This window comes from Cebus imitator, unplaced genomic scaffold, assembly GCF_001604975.1.
Source record: "Cebus imitator isolate Cc_AM_T3 unplaced genomic scaffold, Cebus_imitator-1.0 Scaffold137, whole genome shotgun sequence".
Taxonomy (NCBI): Eukaryota; Metazoa; Chordata; class Mammalia; order Primates; family Cebidae; genus Cebus; species Cebus imitator.
This window is the reverse complement of record NW_016107452.1, coordinates 1,288,232-1,302,526: the sequence shown is the minus strand read 5'-3', so window position 1 is coordinate 1,302,526 and position 14,295 is coordinate 1,288,232. Positions and strand designations below refer to the sequence as shown.

The window sequence follows — 14,295 nt, the reverse complement described above, 5'->3', positions numbered from 1 at the left end:
CAGAGACAGGGTTTCGTAATGTTGACCAGGCTGGTCTCGAACTCCCGATTTCAGGTGATCCACCTACCTCGGCCTCCCAAAGTGTTGGGATTAAAGGTGTGAGCCACCGTGCCCAGACCCTATGAGCTTTTTATGTTCAATGTTAACAGAGAGAACTAGACCATCTATGACAGACACAGTGCCATCATTAGAAGAATAGGTATCTATAAACAATGGGAAGACAAGCAACCAATTTCTTGTGAAGTAAGCCAGGTACGGAAAGAAAAATACTCTATGATCTCACTTTCTGTGTGGCATCTAAAGCAGCTGAACTCACAGAAAAAGCGGAGAGTAGATGGCAGTTCCCAGTAGGAGATGGTCTTGGGGAAGCGGGAGGGGTGATGAATGTGAGATAGCAGTCAAAGGATTCAGAATTTCGGTTAGACACAATGAATAGGTTCTAGAGACCTATTGTACAGCATGGTGAATATACTTAATAATAATAGTAACGTATTATATACTTGAAAACTGCTGAGACTAGACTTTCAATGTTCTTGCCACACACAAAAAAATGATAGCTATGTAGAGTGATGGATATGTTAATTAGCTTGACTGTGGGAGTCATTTCACGATGCACATGTATATCAAAACAACACATTTCACACCATGAATATATGTATTTTTTCTTCTGTAGAGACAGGGCCTCGCTTTGTCACCCAGGCTGGAGTGCAGGGACACCACCATAGCTCACTGTAGCCTTGAACTCCCAGGCTCACGTCATCCTCCCACCTCGGCCTCACCAAGTGCTGGGATTACAGGCATGAGCCACCACACCCGGCCATATATATGTGTGTGTATGGGTGTGTGTGTGTGCGCGTGCGCGTGCGTGTGTGTGTATTTTTTTTCCCACACGGTAAATACCTCAATAAAGCTGGGGAAAATGGTAATAATGACAGCAATAAGAATGGTTATTGAGTATCTAGCATGTTCTGAATGCTGAACATTCATAATCTTTCATTTCTACTGAATGCCAATAACAATACCAGTTAACATTTCTTAAGCTTCTAGCACATTCTAGAGGCTATAAGTTCAGAATGTCTTTAATTCTCAAGACAAGCCCATGAGGTAGCTGTAACATCCCAGTTCTATGCATGAATCTTAAGCAGGTATTGAACCTTGCCCAGGAGTTAGAAGGGGAGGGAGCTAGGGTTGGACCCGAGAGCCATGTAGCTCTCCAGCTTACCCTGTTGTGCCTACGCCTCATCTCTCTCTCCTTACATTCAATCCCTCTGTACAATCCCACACTGCTGGGTACATCCCTCACACGGCACTTGACCATGAGCCTGTGGAGTACCCTGGGTGCTTGCTGTGTGACTCTGGGCAGGTCACCTTGCCTTATCTTTTCGTTTTTACACATTCTGAACAGTAATCCCTTGCCTTGCCTACCTCAGAGGGACAAATGGTAAGAAATACATTAAGGACTGTCATTTATCCAGCACCTGGTCATCTTTCATGTATTCACCTACAAACATTTACTGAGAATTTACTCTGGACCATGAACATAGTAGTGTGCAGGGAAAAATACCACTGTCAAGAGAAGGAGAGAGAGACATTTAATAAGAAACTACAAGCCAGGCACGGTGGCCCATACGTGTAATCCCAGCACTGTGGGAGGGCAAGGAGGGTGGATCACGAGGTCAAGAGATCGAGACCAGCCTGACCAACATGGTGAAACCCCATCTCTACTTAAAAATACAAAAATTTAGCTGGGCATGGTGGCGCAGACCTGTAGTCCCAGCTACTCAGGAGGCTGAGGCAGGAGAATTACTTGAACCCAGGAGGCAGAGGTGGCAGTGAGCAGAGATCGTGCCACTGTATTTCAGCCTGGCACCTGGCAACACAGCAAGACTCTGTCTTTAAAAAGAAAGAAAGAAAAAAAAAACTACAGGCCAGGAACAGTGGCTCATGCCTGTAATCCCAGCACTTTGAGAGGCTGAGGCCAAGATGGGCAGATCACCTGAGGTCAGGAGTTTGAGACCAGCCTGGTCAACATGGTGAAAGCCCATCTCTACTAAAAATACAAAAGTTAGCCAGGTGTGGTGGCAGGCACCTGTAATCCCAGCTACTCAGGAGGCTGAGGCAGGAGAATCGCTTGAACCCAGGAGGTAGAGGTTGCAGTGAGCCGAGATCATACCACTACACTCCAGTCTGGGTGACAGAGAAAGACTCCATCACACACACACACACACACACACACAAAAAACCCTACAGAAATTTTATTTTTAAACTGCAGTTATGTTAAACATTAGGAATAAGAAATTCCGGGGACCCTTCCCTGACTCATTCAGCACACATTTATGGAGTGCTCTTAGGGATCGGACAGTATTCTAGGCAATGGCTGGTCTGAAAGAACATATTGGAGAGCTTGATCTAGTCTGAGAGACCAAATCTGCTTCCTTAAGGTGTGCTGTCTGGACTGAGTTTTGCAGGATGGGTGCAAATTAAAAGTACAGAAGGAGTATTCTAGGCTGAAGAACAACATGTTTCAAAGCCCTTAGGAAGAAAGAGCATGGAGCCAGAAGCGGCTGGAGGTGTAGCGGGTCAAGTGGATGGGGACCAGATAAGACCAGATGCTTTTCATTTGAATTCTCACTTCCTCTTACAACCACCCTATAAAATAGACGGCATTTCCATTTGATACATGAGAAAACTATTAAAATATGTGCCACTTATTCAACACCATTACCCTAGCTTTTTTCCATGCCATCAGAGTTTGCCTCCCACCCTAGAGGCTCAAAACACCAGTTACGCACTTTTCTAGCTTCCCTTATAACTAGGATATAAATAGCTGACTCAGCCCCAACCAGTGGGATCTGACAGAAAGTCAGCTCAGGAGCACAGCGCTGAAGCAGAACTCTCTCTTGATAAAGGAAAGAGGCATGCAATGAGGAGTCTCACCTCCCCCATCGGTGCCTTCGGACCTTATCAAGTAGGATGCAATGGCTGGCACCACAGCAGCCAACTTGTAAGCATAAGGGAAAAGTGAAGATCATCACAACGGAGCCACCCATACAGCAGCCAAACACAGCCCTTGCTGCCTTGACTTCTCTAGATACATGGGAGAGCAAAACCTCTACTATTCCAACCACCTTTAAGTGGGTATTAATAACTTGTGGCCTAAGCAGTAAGCCGATGTAGAAAATTATCCTCAGAAAAAACAAATTATTTCAAAATTATAAAACTAAAAGGGAGTAGAGGCTGGGTTCTGAAGACAAGCCTCTCAATTCTAAATCCTTTTCCCTCTTCCAACTTACTATATCCAATGGTCTCTGGAATAAGCAAGCACTGTAAACTTCAAAGCTCTGGACATAATTAAAGGAGGATTACCAAAATCAAGGCTGATGCTAATCCGAGGCAGGAAGAAGAGTGTTTGAGGCTGCAGGAAGGTGGCGTGAGTGGGGGTAAGCCAGTCAGCTACCAGGTCCTCCTATTGAGGGGCGACTGCAGGAAAGCGCCAGTGTGGGCCAACAAAGGGGCCCTGAGAATCCAGTTTTCTTTATTTTTCTTTTCTTTTTTTTGAGACAGAGTCTCAGGCTGGAGAGCAGTGGCACAATCTCGGCTTACTGCAACCTCCACTTCCTGGGCTCTAGCGATTCTCCTATCTCAGCCTCCCAGGTAGCTGGGACTATAGGCTTGTCCCACCATGCCAGGATAATTTTTGTATTTTTAGTAGAGATGGGGTTTCAGCACATTGGTCAGGCTAGTCTTGAACCCCTAACCTCATGATCCGCCCACCTTGGCTTTCCAAAGTGCTGGGATTATAGGCATGAGAGTCCAGTTTTCTAACCTATCTGGACCGCCAAGAGAAAGGCAATCAGAGAATGCAACCTTCACTCAGGAGTCTCAAAATATTCAGATTTGTTTAGAACACACTGAAATCTCCACTTTGAAAATCATATTTCCTCTTCCCAAGAAAAAGAAGCCCGTTTTCTACACCCTTTGCCTTGCATGTGATACATCAGTATACCAATAAACATTCAAGCAGAGGACTTTGTCCTTGACGGTATCTATCGTGTAGTCAGCTGCAGATATTTAAACGGGGGAAGGGGGAGAAGTATTTTTCTAAAATACTAATTTAAAGAACAAATCAACATCTATTATCTCCTTCATTATGTTTTAAATTGTACAACTATAAATCACCCTGCAGCGGGTTATTCAAGGGCAGAATTACCCTGTTTGGCTTTCACGAAGGTTAGAAGCATGACATCTTGTGCTTTTTCTAGTTGTAATTTATAACTTTGCAACAGGACCAGCGCTGCAGGCCCATCCATTAGCAGGGTAGCCGCACATCCGTTAAAACTCAGCACGATGACTGGCTTTACGCGGGCACAGGAAATGTAATCTGATCACTGCAGAAGTTCTACACACGCAAGTCATTTTTTAATGTAAAATAATTGGAAAATGCAGTTTCCTAAAACATCTGCTAAGCTCCTGCTACCCTAACACATGATATTCTGTCTACTGTTACCTGCCAATGCAAACATTTGGTTGCACAAAACACTCCTAAGAGGCACGTGACAGCGCTCAGCTTCCAATTTACATACTGGTCCACAAGGTACTTGCTTGGAGTCTGGTGACGGCGTGTTTACCAGGACTGAAACCTTATGTGGAAAAAAAAGGTGGCAGGGGGTTGGTGCAGGGGGCGAGGGCATTAATTTCACTGAAGGTGCTGTCAAACATTTTAAAAAGAAAACGTAACTGTACAACTAGATATAGATGGGAAGGGCACTACTGTGCATTGGACAAAGCACATGCAGCTGAGATCAGCAAGTAAAGGTTTGCAAAGCTGGTTTATCATTTTCTTGAACACGCTGGGTGAGCTCTCTGTGCTTTTCAACTGCAAAGTAAAGATTGTCATTCTAAGACTGCAGAACTTAGAATTCTTAATTCTAATAAAAATTATGAGAAATTAATGAAAATATATGCTGATACATAAACCATCATGGTATCTGGGATAAACTGCCAACCTGCATCTTATCTGGAAGCGTGGTAGGATTTTAAATTCATCACACACAGCTACAAATTCAAAAAGCCAAGATTAGCCTTGAAAATACCTCATGTGTACCAGATACAATGCCTGGTTTTCTGAATTAAAACACATAAAATAATATGTATATGTAAACACGTATATATACTAAAATACAGTACATACTTTTTTTAACCAACTCAGAAATTCTTACCAAACGATAGATATTAATGCATGTATGTGAAAAATATTTTAAAGTAATTTATCTGCATAAAATAATGCTATAAAGACAGGAAAATAAACACATAATGCACACATGATGTGACTTCATTAGTAGAAAGTGCTCAGCAAATGTTAGTTTCAGGTATTTTAGAAGCAGCTGTTTGAAGAATCATGCATCTTTTTTTTGAATGACATTCAAAAATAACTCAATTTCCATGTTTATCATTTTTATTTTACCATAAATTGGAGGGAGGAGGGAACAAAGGCTTCTCCCCAGGACCCACCCAATACACTTGTCCAGTTCCCTGGATCTCAGGAAGAAAAAGGTGGCAGAGACATGGCATTACCAGTAGGGGCCGCTGTGCTGAGAATTGATTCCTATGAGTTTCTCATTAGTGATTATTATACTGCGGGCGGCCAAAATGGAAAAATTAATTAATTTCAGAGCGATAATGCATTTACAGCAACAATTAGAAATGTATAACTGTAAAAGGGCAACATTTAAAAGACAGATTACATTTAATAAAGTTGCACAAGAACATCCAATTGTAAAATTACTGATCTGCAACAATATTCCTTAAAGAGGCACTTAAAATAGCCTGACTCCATGAAGGGTGACCTAATTACTGTAACTAAAATCACCGTAGTCACAGCAAGTCACAGCAAATAAAAAAGGGACGTTGATATTAGAATACTGCTGTTAAATACTTAAGGGAGCGAGCTACAGTGGAGAAACGAAGGCAGGGCTTCCGAGCGCAAGGCTGGGTTGTATTTCTTGCTCCCTTGACCTCACGCAATGGAATGTGTATCCAGCAATACTCATGTCAGAAGGAAACATCCTCTCCAAGGTGAAACGCAGACAAAGCAGAGTACACTGGCCATCTGGTGATAGGGAGACTGCATTTTGGTTAGGCTTCTCAATTAGCATTTAGAAACCAAACCTTTACCTGGGGAAGAAATGGGATGCAACTACACAGTTTATGTCCCATAATATGTCTATTAAAATGGCAGAAGCACACCCTTTGTCCCAGAAACAGATGCTTTATCCCGATGGAAGCAATGCCAGGCCACCTACACAGGACAGTCCAAGAGGGTGATTGTCCCAGTCAATCCAGTCTATATTACAAGGAAAACGACCAATCCCAGGTCTACCTTCATGGGGATCCGTCTCATAAAGCAGAACCTTAAATGTTTATGAAAGAACAGCGAATGCCTGTGAGTTTGACAAGTAAGCTCGGAATGCTCACGCCACCTCTGCATTAAGTGAGGTGCTACTTTCAATGGCAAAAACCGCAGTAACTTTTGCACCAACCTCATCTATAGACCTCTGCTGGCTAAAAAGACTACCAAACGCTTAAATACATAAATATACTAGAGGGGATTTTGGTAAGAAGCTAAACTTAGCTACATATTTCACAGTCTTCATAATCTTCATGTTTCTCTAAACTTATGGGATATAAATTTGCCATTTTGTTGGGTTTTTTTTCTGAGACAGAGACTTGCTCGGTTGCCCAGGCTGGAGTGCAACGGTGTGATCTCACCTCACTGCAACCTCCACCTCCCGGGTTCAGGCAATTCTTCTGCCTCGGCCTCCTGAGTAGCTGGGATTATAGGCGCTCAACATCACGCCTGGCTAAGTTTTGTATTTTTAGCAGAGACAGGGTTTCACCCTCTTGGCCAGGCTGGTCTTGAACTTCTGACCTCGTGATCCACCCGCCTCAGCCTTCCAAAGTGCTGGGATTCCAGGCATGAGCCATCACACCCAGCAAAAGTTGCTACTTTCTAATCACTTAAGGTCAAGAACAAGAAAAGTCCATGCCACTATGGCTTCCTCACAAATAAGACGTGCAGGTTGGAGATCACTGAGTCAGGCTCTCTCCAGCTGGACTCCCTTCCTATTTGGCCAGTAATCCTCTCCCGGAGAATTTGGGGCCAGGAGTAAAGCCCTTCCCTTCCCCTTCCAGACTCCCAATTTACAGATTCTTGTTCCATCGGCAGAGATTGCATTTTGGAGAATAATCACTGGGACCAAGGTACTGCTCACAGCAAGAAGAGTCACAGACGTCGTGGCAAGAAGCACGTGCTACACACCTCCTATGGGACAGGCGCTGTGCTCGGCACAGCGTTTGACGGTGCTCTCCAACATGGCAGCCACTTGGCACATGTGGTGTTTTTCAATTCCAATTGACTAAAATGAAATCAAATCAAAACTTCACTTCCTCAGTTCTATCAGCCACGTTTTTAGCACTCAATAGCCACACGTGGCCCATGGCTACCATACTGGAGAGCCAGATTATCATCACTGCAGAAATTCTATACCCATCATTATTGATGTGATATGCATTATTGTCAGTCCCTACACCAACCTGTATCACAATTGTCGTCATAAGGAGACAGGTTCAGAAAGCTGGTGACCTAAGTTATTTCAGTGGTCAAGGGTAAGAGCTGAGCCTCGCCATCAGCAACATTAGCAGGACAGCTGTGATGTCCACTATCCCAGGCCACTTTCTTCTCTTGCCACCACCAGGAAGCCAGGTCAAATCCCATTTCAAGTACAAGGGAAATGCTAATGTCCCCTGCCCTTTCTGTGAGTGCCCCTCCCCAGACACTTTCAACAAAACCTGGAATTTTTGTGATGTCATCACTTTTTTCCAAACACTCTCATGAGCTATCCACTCATTTTCCCACACCTTTCTCACCCAGGGCCGTCAAGCGCAGTGCTCATTTCATCTCTTACCCAAGGATGCTCCCAGAGGACATCTGTTTCTCCCAAGCCTTGCCTTGCTATAGGCACTGAGGCCTGTTCATAAGTGGTCTGTGAGCTCTCCTGCCAGGGGGACAGGAGAGGAGACTGCAGTAGGGTGCAGCAGAGGCTTCTGCTCATCGGTGGGGTAGACGAAGGAGTTAGGCATGGAGGCTGAGCAACTGGTATTACTGGGACATGCTCCGGGTATGGTGGTCACTGAGTGGAAACCTTCATCTAATTCATTGTAGAGACTAATTCACAGTAGAAACGAGGTTTCACCATGTTAGCCAGGATGGTCTCAATATCTTGACCTCACCCACACGGTCACGCTTCTGCTTCCATTTCTAACCCCACATTCTGGTTATCCACTTGGCCCAAGTCCTGAGGACACTTAACCCCAAAACAGCAACACTCTGATATGATGCAGTCACCTACCCAACTTAGTTTACTGGTACTTTTGAGAAATACTCCAGTTAGGTCCAATTAGCCAACATTCAAGTCTGACTTGATGAAGTATATTATATTCAATATTAGATAATAGTCAACTTTTCTCCAATAAATAAAAATATTTACCCTGCCATTATTTTAGCAGAACCTGTCTTCCTTCTTTTCCCTCCTGCCCTGGCCCAGAATCCCTAAGCAAGGGGATCAGGCGACGGACTAACAGTTTCCACTATTTTCTGACAAGTCCTCATCCATTAGAGTCTATGACAAAAGGCAAGGTGGTCATATCACCCTTCACTGAATTCCATACAGTCCCAGATCCATCTCCACATCTTTCCCATCATGTTCTCTGATGAGGGACCTTACGGAAGAAGGAGAAAACAAACTCTCTGACGCCATAGAAAGGAGTTCCTTAGAGCCCATCAGTGATCAAATGCAAGTGAGATGACTCAAGACCCAAAGGTTACAAATCATGGTTGATGACTGGGCTTGTTAACGTGGAAAGCAGGCACTGGGCCAGCGGAAAATCAGGAAGAATCCGCCTCTCTCCTCTCCTAAACTCCTCATTTAAACGGCACTGGAACCCAGTTCAGAACCATATTTCTTCTTTTACGGCAATGCATTTGAAGGACAGAACAGCGTATGAGGCATAAACACAGGCAAAGAAACCTTGAAGAAGAGGCTGTGCTTATGCAATCATCGAGAGCAAAGTGATAGGGAAATTTCAAAACTCTGGGATCCACCTGCAGATAAGTTTCATTCATTTACTTCTTCCTAGAGATCAATCCCACTCTGCGGCATGGAGAACCTTTCTCCATAGATCCTTTCACTGCAACGGATCTTAAGTATTCAGCTCTTGGAATACGTCTGTTTACTTAGCATAAAAACCACTTGGATGATCAGAATAAAAGACGTACTTACTTATTTAGTCCTAAGCAGTTCAAACGACTTTTGATGTGGTTTTAAAAGTCATCCCCAAACAGGAAGGTTAAGGATGGCAGGTGGGAATGAGTGTAAGAGAAAGCAGCAGACAGTTTCCAAGGTTGTCAGATCAGTTGGAGGCTAATAGTCAGGTCTGTGACACTTTTTTTTCTGTTGTTTTGCTTTGTTTTATTAATATCCAAGGTCTAACTCTGCAGGCCTGTGATATTTCTAAAAGCCAAATGTGTTTGGGAAAAGGATGATTAATGTAGAGTAGATTTTAAGTTTGGGTAACTGGAATACTGGTATCCAAAGATATTTTTGAAGTCCCTTGGTTTTGAAAAATAATCTACCAAATATATTGTAGACACTGTGCTTTTTTCATTCAAATGACTTTGTACGACAACAGGTTCACAGAAGAAGTTTCTTCCTATGGTTGATAAATAACCAACAAAAACATAAAAACATCATATCACCTTTGTAAACACTTCCAAATGTAACCACGGTTTAAGCGCTTCATCCAAAATAATTCGTCTTTGGGAAAATAAAGAAGAAAACCCACTCCTAGCCATCAAAGGATTCTCCAAGAGAGCTTTACACCGATTAGAAGAAGGATTTAGAACATCAGATACAGATTACCTATGAAACAAGGGAATCACATCTGCTGAAACTTCAGTCATCACAAATGTATGCTGTTCACCTACTGACACAAAACGGCAGTTTTCAAGCGCTGCACTCAACAAAAGAGATTTTCAAGGTTTCCAAATAAAAAACCAAATCATCCAAAAAACCCACAGCATCATTTCCATAAGGACTTTCAGCCATACTTAACATGATATTGAGAAACCACATCTTCCACCCAGCCCTCCAAGACACATTTACAAGAACAGATTTAATCTAACGTTGACGTGAATGTGTTCACGTCAACACGTTTATGATGAGCTGGACAACGCTATTATCGAGACCAGACTCATCCCTGCAAGAAGTGGAGAGGTGGAGACACAGGTGTGCAGGTTTCTCTAGGACCCAAGGTGTTTGCGGCGCCAGAAGCAGTTCTCTTACCATGGACTTGGTGAACGGCCTCGCCAAGGTAAACAGCAGCGTGTACACCCACCAGCCGCGATGGATGTTGGAGTACATCATATTCCCAGGATGAACTGCATTCGAGGTGACCCCGCGTGGGGAGAGGCGTCGGTGCAGCTCGTTGGAGAAGAGAATGTTGCAGAGCTTGGACCTGTTGTAAGCCAGCATGGCCCAGTAGTCGCTTTTGGATGGAGAGAGGCGACTGAAGTCCAGTTTTCCCAAAGAATCGTTAATATCTGTAAATCTTAAAAACAGAAAATATGATATGGAATGACCAAGTTCTGACGTTCCATATAGTTTTTATTTTTATTTATTTATGTATTTTACTTTTTGAGACGCAGTCTCCCACTGTTGCCAGGCTGGAGTGCAATGGCGCGATCTCAGCTCACGGCAACCTCCGCCTCCTGGGTACAAGCAATTCTCCTGCCTCAGCCTCCCAAATAGCTGGGACTATAGGTGTACACCACCACGCCCAGCTAATTTTTGTATTTTTAGTAGAGACGAGGTTTGACCTCGTTGGCCAGGATGGTCTTGATCTCTTGACCTCATGATCCGCCCTCCTTGGCCTCCCAAAGTGCTGGGATTACAAGCGTGAGCCTCAGCACGGGGCCAGCTTTTTATTAGAAATCTGAGGGAGGATGGGTGGGGTGGCTCACACCTGTAATCCTGGCACTTTGGGATGCTGAGAAGGGTAGATCACCTGAGGTCATGAGTTTGAGACCAGCCTGGCCAACATGGCAAAACGCCTTCTCTACTAAAAATACAAAAATCAGTCAGGTGTGGTGGCATGCCTGTAATCCCAGCTATACGGGATGCTGGGGCAGAAGTTGCTGGAACCCGGGATGCAGAGGTTGCACTGAGCCGTGATCGCGCCACTGCACTCCAGCCTGGGTGACAGAATTAGGCTCCGTCTCAAAAAAAAAAAAAAAAAAAAGGAATCTGAGGAAACTCTGTAGAGATGACTAAAAACTCAGTCTTGCATCATCAAAACAAAGCCTCCCCTCAAGACTGACAATGGTGATTTAACAATATCAACACAGGTCACGTCCGGTGCCTCATGGTTGCAATCCCAGCACTTTAGGAAGCTGAGGAGAGGGGATTGTTTGAACATAGGAGTTCAAGAGCAGTCTAGGCAACATGGGGAGTCACCATCTCTACAAAAAATAAGCAATTAGTTGGGTATGGTGGGACGTGCCTGTGGTCACAGCTACTTGGGAGGGTTGGCGGGGAGGATTGCCTCAGCCTGGGTGGTGGAAGTTGTAGTGAGCTATGATTGTGCCATTAAACTCCAGCCTGGGCAACAGAAACCCCCCATCTCTAAAAATAAGAATTAAAATTTAAAAATTTAAAAAAAAGCATTGCCTCCAAAGACAGATTTCAATAAAGACCCACACCCATAAATGGAGCAGTCTTAACACGCTGAACTCCCTCCCCGCCCTCTAACATATATTTTTAAAAACCTTCAACAGGAAGTTCAAAGATAATTAAATTAAATGGAAAAGCATCTTAAATAAAGGGCCGCTGCTTTTAGAAACAGAAAGATATCACATTCCTAACCTTTGACGGGGCTTTCCTGGATTATTTTAGCTAATGCTTGAGTCCTATATATTCTCATTTGAGCATCCAAGAAAATATAGATGAGTCTTGCTGCCTCCAAGACCCTTTTCCAGATTAAAAATTAATGATTATAAAGGGGTTATAACCTTGGTGAGGTGCCATCAATAGTCTTATACGTTTAAAAGATAAATGTAAACAAAGCCAAGATGAGCTCTGGCACAGTCTAATGTTTTTAAGTATACCCAGGGCATGGATGTACACAAATCAAAGTAACTAGTTGATGTTTTATAATTGGGTCTGACGGAGTCGTTAAACACCAGCTGTCTGTTTCTTTCCCTTTGTCTCTCTTTCTCTTAAATAACAACAATGTAGTGACTGCCCTTAAAACACAGATCACACCAAACAAAAGGAATTTTCTAAATGGTCTTATCTTAGTCAAAGTAGCCCTCATATTCAGCTTCTCTAAGTTCATTCTGGGCGCAGGGTCATAAGGAAGCATTATAGGAAACCTCTAGAAAACCGCTATGGAAAACAAAAAGGAAAAGGTAAAATGAAAATTATGGAATATCGTTTTAGATGACTAAAAACTCAATCTTGCATCATCAAAACAAAGCCTCCCCTCAAGACTGACAATGGTGATTTAACAATATCAACACAGGTCACGTCCGGTGCCTCATGGTTTCAATCCCAGCACTTTAGGAAGCTGAGGAGAGGGGATTGTTTGAACATAGGAGTTCAAGAGCAGTCTAGGCAACATAGGGAGTCACCATTTCTACAAAAAATAAGCAATTAGTTGGGTATGGTGGGACGTGCCTGTGGTCACAGCTACTTGGGAGGGTTGGCGGGGAGGATTGCCTCAGCCTGGGTGGTCAAGACAATCTACCTATCGTTCCTTAGTATCAGCAGCTCCGGTTGGGCTAAGAGCAAGAAAAGCATCGGAAGGGCAGATGAAATTCATATTTTAATGGAAATTAAATATCCCTTCCACAGGACTCAGTCGGTGACACCCAATTTCTAGTGTTAAATGACACTGCTTCTCTAAAGTCATCAACAAATCTGATGGCGAGAAACATCATCAAGGATACAGAAATGAGACCTTGAAATGAACTGTCGGCTGCCTGTTTTCAGGTACCCAAAGCACAGAAGAGCCTGACTTCCAAGCGTAATTGTCTAAGGTAGTGGAACTTAGCAGGAATTCTGAAAATGTATGAGGGCCTTTTTCTGCTTGTCACATGATGGCTGGTGATGGCAGCAGGGATAGCAGACGTCCTGCAATGCAGATGAAGTCTTGCTCAATAAAGATTGACCCCCCACCCCGGACACTCAGGCAGATGAAAAGCCTGTGGATAATTATCTAAGCCTAGAAATCTCCACTGAATTTCCACATGTGTAGTGCAACAAATACATACATGAAGAATGAATGAATACACTTTCAGAATGTGTGTGATTCTTAGAGGGTGAGTGATATGGTTTGCTGTGTCCCTACCCAAATCTCAGTATGAATTGTAATAAGCCTCGTGTGTCCAGGAGAGGGCCAGGTGGGGATAACTGAATCATGGGGGCAGTTCCCTATACTGTTCTTGTGGAAGTGAGTAAGTCTCATGAGATATCATGATTTCTTTCTTCTTTTTCTTGAGACGGAGTTTCACTCTTGTTGCCCAGGCTGGAATGCAATGGCACAATCTTGGCTCACGGTAACCTCTGCCTTCCGGTGTCAAGGGATTCTCCTGCCTCAGTCTCCCGAGTAGCTGGGATTACAGGCATGTGCCACCATGCCCGGCTAATTTTGTATTTTTTGTAGATACGGGGTTTCTCCATGTTGGTCAGGCTGGTCTCTAATTCCCAATCTCTGGTGATCTGCCCGCCCCAGCCTTTCAAAGTGCTGGGATTACAGGTGTGAGTCACCGTGCCCAGCCAGCTGATGGTTTTATAAACGGGAGATCCCCTGAACAAGCTATCTTGCTGCTGACACAAAAGAAATCCCTTTGCTCTTTCTTCAACTTCCACCATGTTTGTGAGGCCTCCCCAGCCATGTGCAACTGTGAGTCCATTAAACCTCTTTCCTTTATAAATTACCCAGTCTCAGGTGTGTCTTTATTAGCAGTGGGAGAACAGAGTACTACCGTGAAGCATCACTCAGTGTTGGTGGTACTGGAGTCCACAACACCACACACCTGGCAGCGGTGTGCATTTTCCGAGGGTGCACTCAAGGTGATTATCCATGGACACTGCATTTCATCTTTCCTGTAGCCCGACTTGAGCATTTACATGTTGCGACACATGCTATTTTGTTTCACAGTTATTTTTTTTTTTTTTT

The 14,295-nt window shown here is 43.8% G+C and overlaps 1 protein-coding gene across 1 annotated transcript in view; it reads right to left on the bottom strand.

Annotated features, from left to right (window-relative positions):
• The window catches only part of WWOX (WW domain containing oxidoreductase), a 1,152,661-nt gene that overhangs the window by 788,605 nt on the left and 349,761 nt on the right, over nt 1-14,295 (bottom strand). The window contains exon 8 of the mRNA XM_017541879.2: nt 10,401-10,665. Within this exon, the coding sequence (XP_017397368.1) occupies nt 10,401-10,665 (265 nt within the window). The remainder of the gene's footprint in view (nt 1-10,400; nt 10,666-14,295) is intronic.